This window comes from Topomyia yanbarensis, chromosome 1 (genome assembly GCF_030247195.1).
Source record: "Topomyia yanbarensis strain Yona2022 chromosome 1, ASM3024719v1, whole genome shotgun sequence".
Classification (NCBI taxonomy): Eukaryota; Metazoa; Arthropoda; class Insecta; order Diptera; family Culicidae; genus Topomyia; species Topomyia yanbarensis.
Genome location: NC_080670.1, coordinates 14,762,062 through 14,785,286, shown reverse-complemented (window position 1 = coordinate 14,785,286; position 23,225 = coordinate 14,762,062). Strand labels below are relative to the sequence as shown.

At 39.5% G+C, this 23,225-nt stretch overlaps 1 protein-coding gene across 1 annotated transcript; it reads left to right on the top strand.

Annotated features, from left to right (window-relative positions):
• The first annotated feature begins 1,923 nt into the window (after window positions 1-1,923).
• On the top strand, window positions 1,924-22,536 carry LOC131693659 (coiled-coil domain-containing protein lobo). The gene is made up of 7 exons (XM_058981692.1): window positions 1,924-1,971; window positions 2,044-2,196; window positions 10,284-10,478; window positions 11,452-12,473; window positions 12,532-12,598; window positions 21,273-21,485; window positions 21,552-22,536. The coding sequence occupies exons 1-7, from the start codon at window positions 1,924-1,926 to the stop codon at window positions 22,194-22,196; spliced, it is 2,343 nt and encodes a 780-aa protein (XP_058837675.1). The 3' UTR covers window positions 22,197-22,536.
• The last annotated feature ends 689 nt before the right edge of the window (window positions 22,537-23,225 follow it).

Here is a 23,225-nt window from a genome sequence, read left to right as displayed (position 1 = left end):
GACGTTTCTGCGGTGGTCGAGAGGTACCGGAGTTTGGCCGGACTGGAGTAGCTGTTGAAACCTTTCTAGCCAGGCGCGAAATTTGCTGGTTATTTTTGGATAACTCGGCCTTTAGTTCAGCACAGACGTCATCCGTTTTCCCAGCGATAGCAGCGATAACACATCCAAGTGAAGAAACGGTATCGCGAAAGCGAGCAAACTTCATCAGCTTGACACATTCATTGCACATCCAAAATAAGTTTGGGTTTTCCGCAAGTTTTTTCAAAAACGGCTTGTTAAGTTGTTTCCCACATTGCATATGTACCACATTTTTGCAAAAACCCATACATTCAATAAAGTCGTCATCCGATTTGACGGTTTTCGCGCAGTGATCGCATGCACTTGCCATAATGCGTGCCGATCTGAGAATGTGAACAATGAAATATAGATGGCGTTGCGTTCGGTGGAAAGTTTTGGTGGTTAAGTCACAGAAGTTCACTCAGTTACGTTCTTCGCTGATTTTTTCGCAACACAAAAGCAAACAGGAGACACTTTCACACTGCACAATAACAATGTTAAACACAAAATACTGAGTCGATCAACACGACAAATAACGATAAAAACTTCACAAATCTCGTCAAAAAGTAAAAATAGTTGGAGCGATTTATGTAAACAACTAATCGGTAGGAATACACTGAACCAAAAAAGTTCAGAGTTCTGTTTGTCTGCGAATACCAGAGCGATTTTTGGAAGAAGACTATTAACGACGAACCAGATGCATACCCTGTGACAAAAGCTTCATAAATACTTGCGGGCCATCTATCTGTGCATTTCAAGGCGGCGTACGATATAGTGAAACGAAACGGAATTACCAGAGAGATACAACTAGTTTGAATCCACCCACTAGGCAGCGCTTTTGAAATTTATATGAGATGTTCATTTAAATCGAATTATTCCAAAATATTACCAAATAATCATAAAATGAATTAATCTTATAAAATACTGCTTTCGATGAATGAATAAATAATAAGGCTAGTCTACCTCTTCCAAACCAAAAACCATCGTCCCACCCCTCGTCGTTTTTCATCGTATTACATGCTGGTGTGCAAATGAATGACCATTTTGGCACCCGGCTTCCTCCTGCATGAGATGCGTGAATTGCTGAAATCCGTATCAAGCACCGACAGACAGATCCTAGGAGCGAACCGCCAAAACAGTTGCCAACCAGATTTCTGCCCTGGTGTGTAATATGCAAATAATCCTTTTTAAACGGTTTGCTTTCACACTCAACAACGCACGGGCTTTGCGCGAAATTTCCTGAGGGCTCCTTAATTTGGGTGTAATGAAATTTGGAAAAGTTATCCTCGTAGAAGGATTAAGGTGCGAAATTTTCCCACGATTATTTACCAGCTCAATTTGAGCTCTGGCGAATGTGAATTGTCTCGGCGAACTTGGTCTCAGTTTTTTTTTGTTTTTGATGATATTTCCATTGAGTGTAAATCCCGTCAATATGTTTTTAGCCAATTTCTCTTTCGATAGACGAATATTGGCTTATGAAGCCCAAATCCAACGAAACAACTGCCCGGAAATACGGAGTCCAAATACTCCCAGAGCACGTAGCAGAATCAATCAAAACGAAAAATCTCAACGCACGTGAAGCTGGGTTGGCTTGAACTGGGGATCGTAATTTGGTGACTGATGTAATATTTTTCGCTTTCCGCTTGCTCTCTGCATCCTTCTCCCCTTCATACCTACTTTAGAAAAAAAAAAAAAACATGCGGATGAATGAAGAACTAACCCCATTTCGGTACGAAAGTGCGATGGTGTTCTTGTTTTGGAATAAATTAGAAATTGAAGCTACACAAGCAGACTCGGGAGTGCTGATTTTTTTCTCCTATTTGACGATTTCCGATTTTCCTAGACAATCCAAAACCCTTCACGGGGATGGCAATGCAGAGCGAAGCAGTTGAGCGAAATAACGAGAAAGAAAATGTATCCGGCAGCCCCAAGAAAGCCATCAAGGCGGATTGATTTACGAACACGGAACACCAAACATTCCGCCAGAGACCTGCCGATCCGTCGCATCGAACGAGATTGGATCCGGTGAAGGGCTGGACTACTACCTATATCAAAGAATGCGCCGGTCGAAAGAAGGGCTTCTCCCTAGTTTGGTTTGACTGCCTTTGCGCTAAAATTACCAAGCTCGCGTCATGCATCGTGAGTGTGAGGCGATCGGGTGTGTGGTCCTATTTTCGACAATTCTGGGATTTGACGTTATTAACTGGTTGGTTGTTTCTTACTGACGCAGAATGATCGACACTTTTCCATATCCAGCAAGGCAGTATAGTCGAACCTTTGCTCTTGGTAGTATTCATCAACGAATTAGTGTGAAAATACAAATTTATTTCATAATTCCTCGACTTACCAGAGTGAGATTCTTCTTTGAAATAAATAGTTTATCGTCTAGCTAAACAGCTAACCATCACTAATCGCATTCGGTTATCGTTAGGATAAATTTTTAAACCGTTATCCAAAATAAGGTACACTTTCTCAACAATATATCGCTAACAGAAAAAATTACAGTACAGAAAGCAAACGGAAAAATGTATGTTGCACGAAACATCCCACTGTCCTCCCGAATTTGATCCAGTTAACACTCGGCAGTGGATTGACTATTTCCGCAGCTTTCGGCAGCAATGAAGGTTCACTAGGGCAAAAGCACAAATGATTTGAATTATGTTTTTTATCTGGGATTTTTCATTCCAAATTCATAAATGAAGAAACTTAGGAGTCACTAAGTTGGTTTCGATTATTGTGCGTGATACTACAGCTATAACATAGCACTGTATCCAAAAGGGGATTTGGTGCTCTCTGGCTTACAGGTCACAAACATTTATTGGACGATAGTAGTAACCTTGTGAACTTCTGCGACCATCCCTGGTTGCTATTCCGTTATTAATCAGGACTAGCTGAAATTGTACAGAGAAGCAGTAGATGATAATGACTGGAAGTAACAAATAACCCTCCAATTTACAACTTCTGGTAATCCCAACTTGTTTATTGAGCAATATTGGCGCCGTTCAGGCCCGAACGTAGAAGGCAACAGGAAAGAGAAAGAATATTAGTCCAACACTTGTTTTTGCTAGAGACCGTATATACAACGGAAAATCACAATTCTTTGTGTTCAAAATCTGCGGCTCAATGCATAAAATTAACGGAAACCAGTCACGAACGAGCCCCTTTCAGATGTTTTAAAATCGGTTTTTTCCATGTGTATGCTACTTTCCACCCCACGAAAATGAAAATAATAGTTGGTAAACGAAGATATTCTTTTGACCGGTTAATTTGTTTGTTAAAGAAAAATGAATCTGTGACCAAAAATTGTTAAGTATATCTGTGACACTTCAAAAAATCTGTGAATGTGGTCTACCACGTATTGTACCGTCCGGATATTATTATAAACATGTTGCTCGTTGGACATGCAAGCAACGAATGCTATTATACGGATACGCGTGACCTGTATATACAAGCTTCTGGTTTTTAATTGGGTCACTTAGGTCCCTCTTTCAACGTCTCTGCCATGAAATAGGTTTTCGAATTTCGGATTTTTGAATACAAAACACGTGAACTTTTTTCGTTCAATACAACGGAAGTTATTCTCATTTGAAAACTGGGAAAATATCTCATCAGAAATTTTGGAAACTGGACCCCCAGTATCGAAACGTTAAGCGGACCCTACACGAGACAGAAATATTGTCAATAAATATATTGACAAGACTGCTTCAATCCATCAATCTTATTTAAATTCTACAGAATCAATATCTTCAAGATGACCTTACACCATCAATATATTGATCAATATATGATTTATTGTCAATATTTCTCCTTGTGTAGGGTCCGCTTTAGAAGCATTCTACTTCAATATTATTCAGAGCAGTAAAAGACTGAAGCTACACAACTAAAAAACTATCGAATGTTTCCGCATCGAGAATATTTAATAATTTCGAGCGGCACCAAAATAAGCACCTACTATATTACGATGGTCAATTTATTTATCGTAGGCTTCCAGAAGGCTCACAACGCGAATTCCAAGCACTGAGGAAATAGTGCAAAAAATTTCCTCATCTCCCAATTTTTCCTATCTGTTGGCTAATAGTTCCCTCAAATCAAATGATGCCGTAAACTTCATAAGCCTAGAAAATTATTGTTTTAATAGGTTAAATTTCATTTTAATAATTCTAATGTCAATAGCTTTTGCCCCATCTCACTCCATACTCCAAAAAACTACCCAAACACTCTAACCACACCAGCACGAACTAGTGCTATGCCAAGGACTACCGTGACCGGGGGAAGAGGTTGCAAAAATAAAAATTGCGATACCTTCCCGGCGCGGCGGGCGGTGTACCTGATATGCTCTAGGTACGGTAACTTTGTGAAAGTACGGTGCGAAAAAAAGGAAACACACAAAGGAGGTAATGGAGATGTGTTACGCTTCGTTAGGGAAATGGGCCGAGGGTTCTCTAGAACAAGTTGGGGGAAAGTTGAATGAAAGCAAAATATGGCTGGCTTATTACCCGATGCACTCAGCGCACCCGGTTTTCCAAGTTGCGATAACTCAAAATCTGGCAGCCGAAGGTTGATCGTTTTCGAGCGGTTGCTGTTGCTGAATTTTAAGTATGCCGAAAATGCCGTTATGGAACGGGAGTCGTCAAGCAAAGTAGGAAGAAACGGATGATTTGAGAGTTTCAATTACCATTTATTGGAACAAATCATTCATTCAGTTCGATTACTCATACCTAGCTTATTTTTATTATCATTTGTTTCCATTTTATTTTCATTTGACATTTGACTTTGATGTATGAAAAACATGGTTCATATAGAAAGCCTGTTTCGAATAATCATCCATAATGAATTGAGTCTCCAGAGAAAATTAGAAGAATACATAGCATAGTTGGTAAATCGATTGCCTGGTACGCAGCTCACCTGGGTTTGATCCCCAACGCCGCACATAGGGCTAGAGATTTTTCTAAAGCGATTTTGCTAACCAGAAGAAAGAGAGTTCGTTTGTTCGCTTAATGCTTGAAAGGTCAAACCAATCGCTTTAGCTTTGTGTGAACGGATCAGAGGCACTGAAACACCGTTCTCAGAAATGGCTACCCACACCTATATCTTCGGCTCGAATTTCGATTTGCCGGTGTTTTTAATATCGTCTGATGTTGCATCAATGTTGTCAGAGTAATAACCATCGTTTCCACTAAATTTATAGTGCGAAAATGTTTAGTACGATTCCCGATCAGAATCCAACAACAAGATTATAACAGAATGCAATTTTCGCAGTAAACTGTGTTACTAATTTGGTCTCGTTAGTAGTTAAAATAACAGAAACAAGTAACAGCGCGAGCTATAATTTTGAAATCTTTTTGTTATGTGTTTCTGATCGGGTTCATCATCCAAAATGATTAATTTTCCATTCGCAAAGTGTTTACTGTGAAGTGTACGGCAGCAAAGTGGTATTTTTTCGAGTAGTTTCGCTGAATATTTTGGATGCACGCACACATTTATGATAAACTACGTTGTTTTTTAAGTATGATGAACAGCCCAGCTTGAATAATTTGTGTATTGTTTGTCACATTTTTCTTTGTTCTGGCGCTTATGTTTGGTGAGATGCATTTCTCATTTACGGCTTTTTGACATAACGACAATCCTTCGAAACATTGGAACTAGTTGCTCGTAATATTGGCTCGTTTTAGAACAACTGAAGAATTTCCTAAACAGCTAAACAGGTTGGCGCCAGTTCTTCGTAAATCTAGCTTGCACGAAATTTTGTTTGAAAATAGTTGTACAAACTGAAGCTAACAGTTATGTATGTCAAGCGAATTTTAAGAGATGTTGTTCATGTTTATACAGCAGAATAAACACTTGCACTTTCCGAACACAGTCAACGACTATGTACGAGCAGTATACATTAATTTTAGCACCTTCAATGATCATTGTGTAACGTTCAGTGCGATGTCTGGAAAGAAAACGTAATCGCCTTAGCGCCAACAATATATTACAGAGTCACATTCACGACCAGAATGAAATAACAAGATTATAACAGAACACATTTTTTGTAATATATTGCGTTATAAATTAGATCTCATTTGCAAAAGCTAAAATCATATTTAAAGAAACGTGAACAATTTGTACCCCCCCCCCCCCCCAGGATTCCTACTAGAGCCCTCTTTTTTTCCTGTACATAAATAACATTCCTTCCATACTTAAACGAATGTAAATTCTTTGTGGAAATAAGACATGCAAGTGACGCTGAAGTATTTCAGAATAATCTCAATCTATGCCACGCGTAAGGTATAAAAAGTCTACTACAACTCATCATGAAAAGTGTAATTTAATAGCGTTCAGCAAATAATCTGATTACCAATAAATTTACATATATTTAGGAAATCAACCTGTAAAAAAATGTAAAATTTTACCAGATTTAGAGACTCCAAGCTTACATCAATGGAACTCTTCAATACAATAATTAATAAAACTATTATTGTGCTGGTCTTTCTACAACGCTTTAGCTATAATTTGGAAGACCCTTACACAAGTAAATCATTATACAAAACATTCGTCAGGACAATTCTGAAGTATCGCAGCGTATTATGGAGCCCCTTACACTATACAGCATGAAGAAAGCATTGAAGCAGTCCAAAACAATTTCTATTACATGAACTTCGCAAGCTCAGACCACATTTCCTCTTCCATCATATGAGGCACGCTGCATGCTTATTGATATACAAGCCGTAAATTTTGTAATCATTCATCTTATTAACGGCATTATGCCTAAACGCGTACAATCGGCACAATTGACCTCACTTTGTCTTTTCACCCTGCTTTCTGACACATTACCAAAAATATTTCTCGAAAAGGGTAAGGGAACTTGGATTGAGATTGTTTGCATATTCCAAAGCACAATATTAATCTTAAGAGCCAGTTTTTCAAAAGGTGGAACCCCTTTGTTCGAGAGGTCGTATTGATGTGCTCCGATTTTGATGAAAATTTCAGCGTTTGTTTGTGTATATGTGGGATAAATTTCAGTCAAATATTAAAATCCTACTTTGAGGGGAAGTGAGGGGATGTAAAAGTAAAAGCCTATTAGTGTTTAGCACTAGTATATAATTGTTATGTGCTAGTCGTATGTCTATATGTGTATGGGTTCGTCGGAGTTTTTGTAACAGTTGGGTCAGGGAATGCATGCAGAACTGGCGTATATGATAGAATAGTAAATAATTTATTGCCTCGTAATGTAATTTTTTCCTTCTTAGAATTCACTTTTTTCCGGTGTTCAATAGCATTCAGTACATTAACATACAAATGCCTACGCCCACGATCTCACAAACAGGATAGCACCCCGCTGACTACGTGAGCGGTTTAGCACTTATAAATTTACAAACACGGCATCGAAAAAGAACCTTCAAACGCCCGTGTTTGCGTGATCATAAATCGTTTACGTCCGGAAATCCCTTTTTTCAGCCCTAGCAACCTAGGTCCATTCCATCAATTAGTATAGTGACATGGGAGAACTTTCTTCTAGTATTTGCACTGTATACTGAAAATTAAGCATCGGATTCCCAATGCTCGCGATCATCCAAGAGCACATGCGAATGCGAATGGACACACGTTTATAAAATCGAATTTATACACGCTAGCACATCCAACATGTAAACTCCCACGCGACATGACATACAAACGCCCAAGTAATCGAACACGTTAACTTACAAATACCCAAGCCCTTCGCGATAATACACAAAGACGAACATGCAATCGAGATTATCCCAGCGCAATTGCGTCCAAGATCTCTCAAACACAAAAACGTCCCAATGATTTGGTGAACGCTATAGCATTTATAATCTGATAAACGTGGTCTCAAACACGCACAAAAAACGCTTATTCCTACGCGTTCGTAAAGTCTGTCCGGTCGCACATCTGAACCGTATAGTCAATAACACAATCAGAATCACGGCCTGCTGCAATTGGTCTTAAGCAGTGGTTTAGTGAGTGACATTTCCCGTCTCGTCTGCAACTGCAATTGTAGTGAGTGATTCTGGCGGTAGTCCTTCCGAGCACCCAGCTCAAGCAGAAAAACTCGAAAAAAATCGTCTTTAATAACATTAAAAAAATGACGATTAAAATTTTACAAAAAGAATGGGTTAAATAGTAGCTAAATTGATAAGCCTTTCAACGTAAAACAGTAAGGGGATTGCTTGAGCGATTCTCTAGATATTCATGGTAGCGACTTTGAAGACATGGTTTCGAGAAAAACACGACTAGAATGTTCACAAGAGCTTAAACCAAAAGTTATTTATTTTCTTAACTTCAGGAGGGAGACCTAGTTGGAGCGTTTTTAAAAATTGATTCCTGAAATGTCGATATTTCAATATGAGCATGAGTATGATGACCGCACAATTCGTAGTTGCCTTCTCCGTGATTGACTAGAACAAGCGAAATTACACAGAGAATCAACGAATGGGACCGGGGAGTAGCTATCCATTCTCAATGTGAACGTTTCGAGAGTTCTAAACATTGAAATATCAGTAACGGCGCCGAACGGGTCCTAACAGTCATCTGTGAAGGAAAGGAATGTTAGTGTAACTGACGTTGTTATGGAGACCGTGTATTCTTCGTCATCTTAAGGTTTCTCACGGGAAGGAGTTTTTGTTAGTTGGATGGGGTAAAGAGATGCACAAATCTAGACTCACCTTTATAAGTGATACGATCTATGCAACTTTCAAAAGTGTAATCATGTGTTCATTGCTCTGGGCAGCTGGCTGCCGAGATCTCATGATAAATTTATCGTTTCTTGAATTACTTTGGAATTGTTCGGTTTGTAAAAAAGCAACTTAACATAAGCAAAAAGCTCCGGGCAGTCAAGTTGCCCATATTTAAATGAATCAAACGGTATGCTAACGATTTTATTATTTCTTGTTTCTTTATTCCGACGAAACACGACGTTCCAAGGACAATACAATATAATGAAAAGCCTTTACTGTCTCGAAACATTTATAAAAAATAGATATGCTAATGTCTATGTAATTGAAGTTTTCGCAATACAGCTTTATTTATCGTGTACTAATTTTACTATTATTATCTACAAGAAATGAAATTACAATTATGTATTGGTTTCTTTCTCCGCGACAGTTTAAATAAGGCGTCGATTCTTATATTGTCATTATTCTCGTGCGTTGCTGTACTAACTGAAACATATTTTAAAAAGTATAAAATAAACTTTAGCGAAATACCTGAAACGAATATATTTGTAAGTCAAATATACAATCGATGACATGCGCGCGGGTTTTTACGCTACTTACTAGAACAAGATTAGAGACAATAAGAACAAAACGAACCTAACTTAATTTAAAGCAACAATGTGTCCATGAAATAGACCAAATGCAAGAAATAACGAAGGTCGTCTACTTTCGTCTGATATGACTGCCGTAAATGGTTCTTCTCGCAAATTGTCAACAGATTAACCAGTTATCTTTCACTCAGACAAGACCATGCGTATTCCCTACGCACACTAAATGCCGAGTGGGTTAGTTCCCTAATTGGCCTAATAAACACTTAACAAACAAATAAATTAGTTTGCTCAGTCCAAAGAAATGTCAGCTCGATTGGCATCAGCCTACGGATACGAGTTCCCTTACAATGCCATCAAATTAAAGAACATTTAAAATCGCATACGTCAAAATACGTGCAGTTCTGAATACAATTAAATGAAGACTACTTAATTATTTGCAATAAAATAAGAACGGAAAAATTAGCATAACCAAGGTGGTTCATTTTCAAAAATACCACTGTTGATGAATCACCCAATAAAATAAATGGACGAAAAACAGCTGACCACCGCCAATAACAGAAACCGATGAAAATATATTTAGATTTACTAAAAGCTTAAAATATGTCTAGTCACCGTTTTTGATAGTTACTTCAGCCTTAGCTGGGCGCCTCCAAATCAACCCAACATGTATAGTATCATGACTTTGCGGTACAATCGCGATAATCTCGCACCAATACCGGTCCTAAATTTCTCCACGCAATTCCAGCCATCCCCCCACGAATCAATATTTTAGTCTCAGCCCGGCTCAAATGCCGACATGAATCAATACGACTGTTTTTAAACATATTTTTTTTCTCTCCACATTCACGCTGTCACCACCTGCAGAGCGCACAATGTTTATACACACTCACATGATCTGCCTACCTTTACGGTTTTGTCTCGACTCTGACTCTGTTCTTTTCGTTCTCTCTCCCCCTGACAGCCGACCCGGCTCCTGTCGCCGGACACTGTCCTCAAGCGTCGCAAGGCGAACAGTTTCGAGCTGGCCACCCTTCTGTGCAGCTATTTGATAGGAAATGGATTTGCAGCGTGCGTGGTGTCCGGTTACGCTACGCGGGAGATCGTCAACAACGACCAGCGCCGGGTTAGCTGTCCCTACGTTCCGTGCCCGGTCCAGGTAAGTTCCCTTCCTTCAATGCCAGTCAGTTAGTGTGTGCATTAATAACCGCGCCAACCCAGCCCGAGCCCGGAAAGACGACGACGCCGGAGACGCGGGGGTTATTCTTGGCTGCTTATCACCGCTTCTTTGGACCCTTTTTTCGTAATGAACTTTTTGCACGATCGCTGAAAAAACACCGTCACAACTCTAAGGAGTCAGCCATCCGTTGAGCTGCTGTTTTACTTTCTCTTGGTTTTGGCTTTCATTCTTTTTTTTCGCCTTGCTAATGATTATAATCAACCGCGCAGGTACCCCGGGAATGGGAGGCAGTAGTTGCTGGAAGAAGTTTTTCTTTGAACGCATTACCCCAACCGATTCGGAAAGGGGGAAAACATTCTGGGGTTTCGCGCTTTAAGAAATCGCATTTGCAGTCGCCGGTGTGTAATGATAACGAGGCACTGTGAGAATCGTGCTGCTTTTAAACACGTTTCAATTTAGCATCAGTAAACAAGCGCTGAGCGGACTTGCACCTGTCCCAAGGCGGGGGCAATAAATTTCCCACAGTGCCTCCGGTAGGACCTACTTGCCTTTTCGCCGTGAAAACAAAACAAGGAAGAGGCTTCGCGGATTTCGGCCGCGTAAATATTCGACATCCTCGTACCCTAATGAATTGAATTCCTTTGGGCCACTTGTTCCTATCGGGCTCGCACGCAAACTTTCGCAAAGCTACGAAAAACAAGCTACAGGCATCAATGTCGAAATTATTAAAATAAGACCACTAACCCCGAAACAAACGGCGTCCTAAGGGGGGATGATCGGGAACATCTGTGCAGCACATGTTCTACCCATTTCTCGCTCGTCATATTCGTGTCTTATTACAACAATTTAGCCATTTTCTGCAAACAAATTTCGTAACCGCATGGACACTTGTGTTTCCCTTCTGCTAACAGTCAGTCGAAAATGACGGTTTTTTGTTATTGTTATTCCACAGGAGCACATCGAAGATGAGGTGACTGAACCCAGCAAGTACCAGTTGCGCGAGCTCCCGGATCTACGTAGCCGCTATCTGCTTGAGCTCGAAGAGGAGAAGCAGGCCAAAATTAGAGAGGAAGCACGTAAACTGGAGGAAGCTCGTTTGAAAGAAATTGAGGATCTGGAACGTCCCGCGGAGGATACTAAAGCAGGCCACCGGCTGCACGCATGGGTGGCAGTGATCTTGAATGCGCCTTGGTGCTATAAACCAGGCTATCGCGAGACCATGATCGACCCCAACAGCGGTGAAAAAGTACTTCTACCGCCGAGTGCATTTTTCATCGAACCGGCATCAGGCTTCCGTTTCGATGTCGAAACTCCTGACTATTTAGGAATTGAAAGTGTCTGGAACCAGCACAATTACTACGTCAACAAGCAGGAACCTATCACCGACATCAAAAACATGCGATGGGATTTCAAAAACACCCGTGACTGGGAGCATTTCCTTCCAGGGGAACCGTACGAACTGCGCGATGATTGTATCATTCCAGAGGATCAGGAACCTCTAACCAACGAGGAGGAGTTGGAGAAGGAAAAACACCTGGACATGCCGGCATCCTGGGTCGGTCCTCTGTCCGTTTCGCGGAATCAGTACGAACAGCGGTACCCCAACGGTAGCAAAGCGATCTATTTCAAACGTGCAATCTATGAAAGATTCGCTCCGTACTCCAACATGGTCGGGTTGATCAAACGGCTGACGATGTTCGAAACGCTTGAGTACGAGAATCCGACCATTCGCTGGGAGTGGTACGATAATCGGGATGACTCGCTGGAGATGATTGTGTACGATTATAAACGTAAGGATATCGAGGAACGGTTCAGTAAAGGGCGAGCGGACTGTTTGAATACGCTGAAACGTAGCTCCGAGCCGGACAGGGAATGCCGGTTGACGTTTTTCCACCAATATCGGTTCGACGCGCTGCGGGAGCTGGTCTACCATCCGTGCTATGTGGTGGAGAATTATGACAAGCGAGATGATTTGTGAGTTGTGAGAGGGTTTTGGTTTTGGATGGTTAATGGTTTGCTTCGTTTCCAACAGATTATATTTCCGAGAGTTCAAAAACGTACCGAAGGACCGCAGCACGTCGGAGGAGTGCAGATTGACGGTAAGTAAGCGGAGATAATAGTGCGATTGGGTTTAATTGTTTCGATCCGGCGAGCTGTCAAAATCAGTTTTCTTTAGTAGATGTATTGCTGAATGCTACATTTTTGAGCTAAAACCTTTACCATTTGCATTTCTCCAAATTATTCAGTCTAGGTCGTGATGATATACGATTCCTCTGGAAATCTGGAACCGCGTCTACCGACAAATCTACATTGACGAATACCTCCAAAAGTGACTTCTTGAGGTCTCATGAAGATCTGACACTAGCTTTGCACTTCTGGGCAGCCGATGGATCAAGAGCCCCTGTCGTTTTGTTTATTATTCTCATTACACATAATATGTTGTTTGCAACTAGGAATTTAACCCAATTATGGGAACGTGTCTGATAGGGAGAGTGGAGGGGCCAAGTTTTCATTAACATATCGCAGTGAAATTCTTCACATTCATTTGGGATATCTTTTATACTTTTTGTACGCTTTCTTTGTACTTTGTAGTCTTTATTTTGTTATATTCTGAATTGCACATATTTTGTCGCATGTAAATTTAAATATTCTTTGATTTGATGGCATTGTAAGAGAATACGTATCCACCGGTTGATACCAATCGAGCTGACATTTCTTTAAACTGAACAAACCAATGTATTTGTTAGTTTAGTGTTTATTTGACCAATTAGGAACATCGAATCCACTGGGTCTTTGAGGACGAGGAACAAATGTTTTATTATATTTAATGGTTTGCTTTTAGTCCATTAAATGGCCAGCCAATTATACTGAGCTAAGAATAAGTACGTACTATTTGGAGACGGGGTGTGTTGTGCATGATATTAATAGCGACAGTATTGTGCTCCTACAAAAAAAGGAAAAACTGAAATCATTCGATTCGTATTAGACCAAGGGGATAAAGAGCGTGATAATATGAAAGAAAGTTACTATTGGGCAACCTTTGCGTGACATAATTTATTAATGGTCCACAATACCACTTTTAAACTCATTGTCTATGGTCCATTTTATATTGTCGACAATACTCCTGACAGCCGGCTGCCCAGAGTTCAAATTGTTTTCGATGAAATAAACTCTCGATAAACGGTTACCTAGAGTTTGAACGCCTTAATATCTAGAACATTTACGTATCCTACAGTCAATAAACTATTCAAACTTTTTATGCACGAACATATACTCTCAGTCACATCGCTTGCTTAAGGCGAATCCTGACTAACAATCCACCTACTACCCAATCCGTGATACTTATGGGAGTGTCACTTAGTCGTGGCCTTCCGTTAAGTAAGTAGCACATCAACACTTCCTTTCTCGTATCCCAAGTTACGGTAAAGATGGTCGTGGCTCGCAATGGTGGTTCTCAGGCGAAATTCTCGCTGGGACTGGATCAATTGTTATTCCCAAAAAAGGGCTCCTCAGGTAGTCTGGCTGGAAATGAGAGTCATCAGTCTGCAATCTATGAAGTTTGCCGTGCTAATGCAACGTTAATAACAATCATTGTCACTGGCGGCTCCAGGAAGGGACACGGGAGCACGAGCCCAAAAAAGAAGAAAAAAAATGTTTGCCCATTTCTTCCCAAGCAACAATTGCAACATGTAATGGCCGCGGATTGTTGCATAACCATAAACTTTTGCTGGTGCGCTTTTTTGGTTGCTAAATCAGTTGAATAATGGTTGATGTACGCTTTTTATCAACAAATTATGTTGCAGAAACTGCTAGTCAACAAACGGTGTTGCTCGGGTTCTTCACTAGGTAGAAATATAGCATAGTGCAATTGTATGCAATCTAATTTAAGATTTGGTAACAGAAACAATCTCAAAATTTTGGAGACGGCGCCGGTGGTTGAGTGGTAAGCGTGACCGCCACTCATTCTAGTTGGCCTGGGTTCAATTCCAGCCGAGGTCGTTGAGATTTTTCTGAGGTGAAAAAATCTGTGGTCACGTCTTCCTTCGGAAGAGGAAGTAAAGCCTTTGGTCCCCGGTCCATGAAATTGGTGGATCGATATCTAGTCCAGGTAGTGGAATCACCTCTCTGGCGTCGGTAAAGAAGAAGTATATCTAACTTCTATACTCTACTAACAAAAATATCCTCCTCCCGTGATACTGGTGGAGTGCGCAGTAGTATATACGGCCTCTAGCAAAAGCAAGTATCGGACTAATCATTCCTTCCCTTTCCTTCCGCGATCTACGTTCGAGCCTGGCCGGCGCCGGTATTGATCAGAAACACTTTTGGATTACCAGGAGTTGCACATTGAAAGATGTTTCGCTAATACCAAACATAATTATCTACTGATTCCCTGTGCAACTTCAGCTAGTTCCGATAGATAACGGAGTAGCAGCCAGGAGCGGTCGCACAAGCTCAAGCTCAGAAACAATCTCAAAATTTTGGAATGAAATAAGCAAACTATTGTTTCTATTAGGATTGTGGTACCCTTTTTTGGTACCGAAACACTGGCATTGAATAAAAATAAGTACCTATATTTTCGGTATCATCAAAACTTTTGATAAATTTATATCTATTGGATATATCTAACCTAGAGCTAAAACGAGAATCAAAATGCCATCGCCTCCAGAAAACTATCCGGTAAGAACGGAAGTCAAATGATACACTCAACAGTACAATCAAGCAGTATAAGTAAACACAAATCGCGACAGTGAAGTTGTCTCAAATCCTGGACATTCAGAAGTATTTGTTAACTGGGCGCTCAGAAGCGACATGCAGTTATATATTGTGGAATGAGCGCAAATTTGAAAGAATAACGAACTCACGGTAACTTCAATGACTGCTTCACTTTAAAAAAAGTGTGGTAATTTGAGCAGAGGTAGAAAATTGTTTGTTCAGTTATGTGTGCTGACAGATTTTCTATACCTGCCTTTGTAGAGTGTAGTTAGAAACTCGAGCGTAAACTGGAAAGTAATTTTGCTTGTCAGTTTTACTATTTAATGGGGACATACCTGACCCCTGGCCAAAGATTGCAATATAAGGGCCCACTGCAAAATATCGATTAGCAATGTGGTATTATATGTTTGATGGTTATGTATAGCTTCCGTCGTATTGAACTGCATATTTTAATTGATAGGTCGAAAATAATTACAACGATCTTGTATTAAATTTCAAACGAATGGAAATCATGATTTTTTAAGAATGTGTCATAAGCAAGGTTCTGATTGGTTTTCAAAAAACAGGAATTAATGGCGAAATGGACTCCCTGAAGATTCGCAATTTGTCAGACTATTCGCCATACGAACTGTGTGCAGAAATGAGTTCACAAAATTTGACACCATTTTGTCAGGAAGGCATGCCCTTCTCCTCGGCTGGAGCCGCCTATGATTATTCTACTGAATGTCAATCGAAAAAATGCACCAGAGCACGGTGTATTTATTAGAACAATTTTATGCAAAAAAATTCAGCATCTCTGAAACGTCGGAATATGAAAGAATGGGCTTTCCCCTTTCATTTGAAACTAAGATCAAAATAATCCGTCGGGGGGTCCAGAGCAACTTTTTTTTTGAAGTTTTTTTCGTAACAATATAGGTTTTACTACTGGAGATAGTTCATATTTCTGTCCCTAGATGGTGCTTTATACATTCGAACAACACTAAAAGTAAGAATTTGATAGAAAATTTAATTGTCTACAAGTTTGTTGACCACTAAAAACTGATCTGAAATCATCCGGAAAAGTTGTTTAAGATTTTAACAAAGTTATATCTTAGATAGTTTCACACGAGGCCTAGTGGTTTGGAAATGTTTTCTCGCACTTATTATATTACCAAAAAAAAATAATTGGGTTTAGTGGCATAAAAATATTAGACGGGATTAATTACGTTGACAATTCTAATTGACCTTCTGAAAATTAGGATGTTTGACAGAATCAGAAAACTATTTGTGCTTTTGGTTTGTAATCTTTCCCGATAGCTTTGAAGGGACTACCATTCATCGGAAGGTATTGCTTGGTTACAAGGGTTTGCTTACATTTATGTTTTGTTACACGGGTGTTTTAGAAAGGACCATACATCGTATAATTTAGGTTATGATCGCTTAAGTCAGCTATTATAATTCCGTTCAAGACGAAATGTTGGGACACACCGTTTCTAGTTTAACGCAAACCACAGCAGTAACTGTCCAAATTAGTGGCTAGTGTGAAATGATTTATTCAAATTTTCTCCGCAAAGCATATTGTGGCAATTGGATTTTACGGCCATTTCCTATCAATTATTCGAGATATCGTTACTAAATTGATCCTAGATTATGCGATATATATTACTTTTGAAAACAAAATATGATTTGAGTACAACAATAACCTTATATACATAGAAGTCCTAGAATATATCCCAAAAAAAATTATCTTGATCCAAAAACTCAAAGTTTTTTGTTCACTGTTTGTCACATTGAGTTAATTTTGAAAACGGATAATCAGCGTTTTGAACCAAGCGTTGCAATGAAATCCGCGAAATATTGCTATTGTGCGTTAAAAGTTTCATTGAGTTTGTTCAAATATAAACGTTGAAGTTCAGGACAAGTCAATTTTATACGAAGATGCTAACAGAGTAGGAGATTCATGTAAGAATAGTTATCAGTCATCCCTGAGAACAATCGAAAAAAATGAAAAAGATGGCATACATAATTGAAAAGGCTGTTTCTGCGGAAGGAATCACTTACCATCATGAAAAAGAATATTAATATCATACTAGTTTGCTCAACACTTATCAAAAACTTCTCATCCCAAAAATATGAATGGTGCCCTGTATCAGGGAATTATAATTTTCAGCTAAAAGATGACTTTCCAAGCTCTCAAATTCCGCTGAATTCACTATTGAACTAAACACAACTATTTGGCAAATAAAAAAGTGCTTATGAATTAACAAACCACTAGGTCTTCTGTGAAACTAACTTAGACTTAGAATTCGTTAAAATATTAAACTACTTTTCGGGATAATTTCAAATCGGTTTTTAGTTGGTAACAAAGTTGTAGACAATTAAATAATCTATCAGATTCTCACTTTTAGTGTTGTTCGAATGTCTAAAACACCATCTAGGGGCAGAAATATGAACTAGTTCCATTGTAAAATCTATGTTTTCACGAAAAAAAACTTCAAAAAAAAAGTTGCTCTAGACCCCCCGACGGATTATTTTGATTTTGGTTTCAAATGAAAGGGGAAAGCCCATTCTTTCATATCCTGAAGTTTCAGAGATGCTGAGTTTTTTTGCATAAAGTTGTTAAAAAAAGACACCGTGCAGAGCTGTATAAAATTTCTAAGAATGTATATCTTCTAGAAACAACGCAAAAACTACTTTCCAGAAAATCTTTAGGAAGCAATGCGGAAAACCGAAATTTACCAGTCAATTTCGAACAGAGCCCTCAGCGTGTTCAAATGCTCCATAATATCTTTTACACGTAGAAAAAATCCAATACTGTGGAACTACACCATTTCCGGGGAATCGCTAGAGAGAATGAAAGTTGTCAGTGACCTCGGTGTACTTCTGGACTCACAACTGACATTCAGAAATCATTACTCTCATGTTACAGCACAGGTAAATAGAAATCTCGGTTTCATTATAAGAATCGCCAAAGAGTTCACTGATCCATATTGTTTGCGGACACTCTACTTTTCACTTGTGCGATCTGTCTTGGAAGCTTCAGCACCCATTTGGTGTCCTTCCACAAGCATTTGGATCAACCGAATAGAAGCAGTGCAGGCAAGATTCCTCCGTTTTGCTCTTAGAACTCTGCCGTGGCGTAACCCAACAGAGCTACCACCGTACATCGATCGCTGTCGTCTGCTCGATATGGAAACCCTAGCCAAAAGGCGGAACACATTTAGAGCAGTATTTGTTGGGAAGATATTAACTGGCCAAATAGATGCTCCAGATATTCTCTCACAAATAAATGTCAATGTGCCCCCGAGAAGTCTCAGATCGCATAACTTTTTAAGACTCGAGTTTCAACGCACCGAGTACGGTCAAAACGAACCCATTAGGGCGATGTGTAATGTTTTTAATAGTGTTTATGGCCATTTTGACTTTTCTGTATCTTGTGATGTTTTCAAAAATAGACTAAGAAGGTTGACTTAGATTTTAAGATTCATTTTTTTGTAATATTTGTATTTTTTATTTATGTAATGCTGTGTACTATGTTATTATATTTTATTGTAGTGTGAATCCATTGTAATCAGGTGTGAATATATGAAAAGATAATGGGTTTTTGCGCCCATTTGAGGATTGCTTCTGAAGTATATCCTGAAATGGGCTTTTCCCATTCAACTACATTTCATGTAGACCAACATAGGTCAGATGAAAAATAAGAATAAATAAATAAATAAATATACCTAATTGAATATAGGGAAGTTATAAAGGGGACCGCATTTATTTTTGTGCTTCATTCATTGTTCACTAGTCGAATGAGAAGCATGTGGATGCACGGTCAGATGGTGCGGTATTGGGGGAAGTTACATCAGATTCGATTGAAATACATTTGTTCGAAAACTGAATCCGCCGTAATACACAACAATTGTTTTAGTGTGCGGATTACCGACCTTGTTCCTAACCTCAGCAAATCAAATATTTAAAACTAAGATTCGGTCGGAAATTTTGTCCTTTACACGATTAATAATCTCAAGTATTGACAATAGCATAAATCGTACAAGGGAAACTATTAGATTCTAAGTGCCAGTCCTGAGTGCAGACACGACCTATTAGTTATGTCCCAGACATTACCAACTCATCTTTAATAGTTTTGCAAAACCATCAAACCAGTACTCTGCCCATAATCGCAAGTCAGTCCCATTTTCAATTCTATTCCCTATCTGCATGGGACGGACTTGTGATTATAAGCAGTACTCCTTGGTCACAATGGGAACCAAACAGGATGTAAGATGAGAACCCGACATTAGCAGGTAACCTAACTAGACAATGTATTGTTTCTCCACAATCAATGGATATATAGACTCTAGAATGTAGGTGGATGAAAACGTACATAGGTAATAGATTTTCCTCCAGTTAATTCGAATGCCATCACACCGAGCTGCACAAAAGTATGCCGGTTTTCACATGTTCGGATACAAAACAATGAAAGCTTAACAAGCCTTTATTACGAGGGCACAGGCTGAACAATAACTGTTCAAGCCATTCTCCAGCAAAATTGTGTGCTGTGAATTCAACACAAGTAAAACCTTTTAGGCTTTCTCAATATTTGTTCGAAAATAAAACGAGATCCATTTCGCAGCACACAAAGGCTGGATATTCGCTAATTAGTTTTAGTAAATTTTCATATGAAATTCGAAGGAAAATCGTTTAGGTAGATTCTTAATATGAAAACGTACATGAAAATAATGTTTCATTTTGTATGCTTTTATTGTGGTAATATATCAGTATGAAATACTCATATTAATTGGGAAGCGATCAATCTTAACAGTTATGTGTCCAACAAAAAACACCTTTAACAGGCCAACGAGGGTACCCGGGTATCCACAAATTGAAATGCTCATAACTCTCGTTGTTTTAACCGACACTTTTAGATGTTTTGGATTCAGAAACTTGTCCACTTTTTGATTCTGTAAAATAGAACCCGATGAGCGGATCTGGTTCTCGGTAATCCGGATTTTCCGGAGTAGTGTTCCAGTACTAGGGTATGATTTGTAAATTTTAATAATGTCCTAGCAATATGAGTATCAAAACTCTTCAAATTGTCTCGGAAGTCTGTTATTTATTTTTAAGGAACCCTATGGCAATTTGAAAAGTGGAATTGGAATGGAATGGCTACTCACGGCCCCACAGGAACCTGCTCCGGAATGTCCGTTCCGGGTCAAATCATCCAAAACCGCGAAATATAGCCTACTGATGCAATTCCAAGAATTTTGATACCCATATTGCTAGTATTTCATTGAAATTCACAAACAGTATCCCAACACCGGAACAAGCTTCCGGAAATACGGATTCCCGGGAACCGAATCAAGTAACCATATTCATTTCCACCAAGTCTAAAAGAGGATGAGTTCCTGAATCCAAAACACTTAAAACTATCAAAATCGGTTAAAAATTACCTTAGTTATTGGTATTTCAGTTTTGTGGGTACCCGGGTACCCACGTCGGCCTGTTACGTAGTAAAAAACAGGAACCCCTCCTCATTTCCCTTCTTACTACATCAACAATATTATTAATCGAAAAGCTGAGTTAACTGAGTGAAGTTCTAAGATGTCACAAAGTTTCAGCTATGGATGTAACATGAGAATTTCATTAATTGAAACCGAAAAAGGTACACCCGGGTACCGCGTCGGACACATAACGGTTAATCATTTCACTTTCTTCATGAGGCTTATGGCGTGAAATGTTGGAAATCATTAAAAAAACTAATCAAATATAAATCGAAGTTACTTTGACATACAAGTTTCAAAATTCCAGCTACAAATTTCATCCAACGGTTGCCGGAATCCGCATAGCCCGGTCCACTTTGAATTGACGGTGCAACACAGTTCTCATACAAAGTTCCGCTTTGATAAGCTACTTTCACTATACTTTCAATAAAACAGCTTTAGCAGCAACTTTACACGTGTGCTTTTCACAGCAACTGTAAGCTTTTCCCGTAGCTAACATTCTAGTACCTCACACCAAGTATAAGCTCCCATTCCCAAAGCTTCCAACTGCTAATATTTCATTCCCTTCGCTCACCCCTTCATTCGGCAGCATATAACGGAAAAGTTTCATCGCAACGCTGCCATAGAAGCGGTCCGTGACATTGCCACCCGGAACTGCTTCATAGAGGAAAACCGCATCGCCCTGCAGTTCCATTACGGAGATGATTGCATCACCGCATCGACCAGGGAATTCATAAAGCCACCCAAATCGGAGATGGGCGAAGAAGTACCCTACAACCCTGACTGTACTTCCGGTTACATTGTAGGCGAAACAAATCCCTGTCATCAACCAGTTCAATCGATTGATTTCTTTTATGAATTTTTTCAGTCCAACCCGTGGGACCCTCAGCCGACCCGTTTAGAACTGTTCCTTCTGCTGAAAAAGCAACTAGCTGCCGAGGAAGCCTCCAGTCAGGCCTTCAATCGTCGAGTGGTCGAAATCGAATCACTTCTAAGCGAGCGCCGGAAGAAAATCGATTCCCCGAAACTTACCTTCAGCTTATTCGATCCGCTTCGCAACGAGGAAGCTCGCCGCGTTCGAATGCAAAAGTACGAACAGGTTAAAGCACGCGAAGAAATTATTAGAAAGCAGCAAGCCGACTTCCTAGCCCCGTACCTAATCCGTCTGGACGGGACCCGTCCCGACAAGGAACGACTGAAGGCTGCCTATCAGAGCTGCGTGCAGGACCTGCACCACTTCTATCACACACTGGAGGACGAAGTTAAGGGCCGACTGGATGAGCTGATTGGCGAGGAGCAAGCGCTGAAACGCTTTCTGGCAAAATTTCAGGAACACTTCGAGGATGAGGAGTACGAGAAGTTTGTGCTGGAGGGGGAGAATATTGAGCGGAACAAAAATGTTGCTGAGATGAGGATGGAACATCTGAAGGATGAGTACCGGGAGAAGGCGGAGCACCTGGAGAGAACGGTTCAGGAGAAGTTAGGTGCCAGTTTCGATGAGGAGGACGCGTAGGGGTTTTTGACTTTAATTGAAGAATAGTGGATTGGTTTCTTTTTGCGTGAAAAGCTGCGATCGGGTAGCGTTCTTGTGGGAGCTATATGTGTTTATACTGATTGATCATTATTGAATTGGCTTTCTTTGAGTGGTGATTTTCTAAATCGAAAGTTCAATCGAAATCAAGCACATGCCATTTGCATGTATTTGCGGTATACTTTTGCCAAGCATTTGGAAGTTTACTCTTTGGAATGTACTTTGTTCCAAATATTTATCAACCTTGCAGCATTTCGAATAATACATACGGTGTGGTGTGAAATTGTATCATAAAATAAATCAACGAACCTTACTGAAGAATGTTGCCTTGTCTGCCTTTGAAAACCGTTTTTTTTTTGTAGAATGCATGCATAACTACGGTTTAAATGGTATAGCATTCAAATTTATGAGATTTTTTGAAGGGAATCGAATAACGGTACTTTGCATAAATGCGAAACTTTGCATAAATGCGAAAACTCTTAAATGCATTCACCCGTCTAGAGCTACTCAGCATAGTGATAATAGAAAAAATATGGATTTGCCTGATCCATATCCTAATGTATTCATATATTGATTAGGAGAGGGATGCTGGAGAAACAGCACAGTTGTATGTAACAATTTTACATGCTGTTTCTTTGGTTAGTGATACAGCGAAGACCCGTTTTTAAAAGTATTTTAGGCTGGTAAAATCGGGACACACTTTTCTTTCTTTCAATTAACCGAAGTTGTTAAAATATTCTTGCGTAGTCCGTAGACATAGCCTCACAACCGATTCTGATAATTTAGGATGAATTTCCTTTAAGAAGAATCAAGAGATTGATATTTTTATTTGAATATTAGCAGCTCTGACAAAATCTCTAAAAAATGCTGCAGAAAGAATTTTCTCAAATTCGACTTAGATCGTCTGGGTATTTAAAGAAAATATTAATTGATTAGTAACATTTTGTGTTTAACGCACAAGTTCGCAAAAACTTTGCATTTATCCAATAAATCTTGTCTCACTGTGTTTGG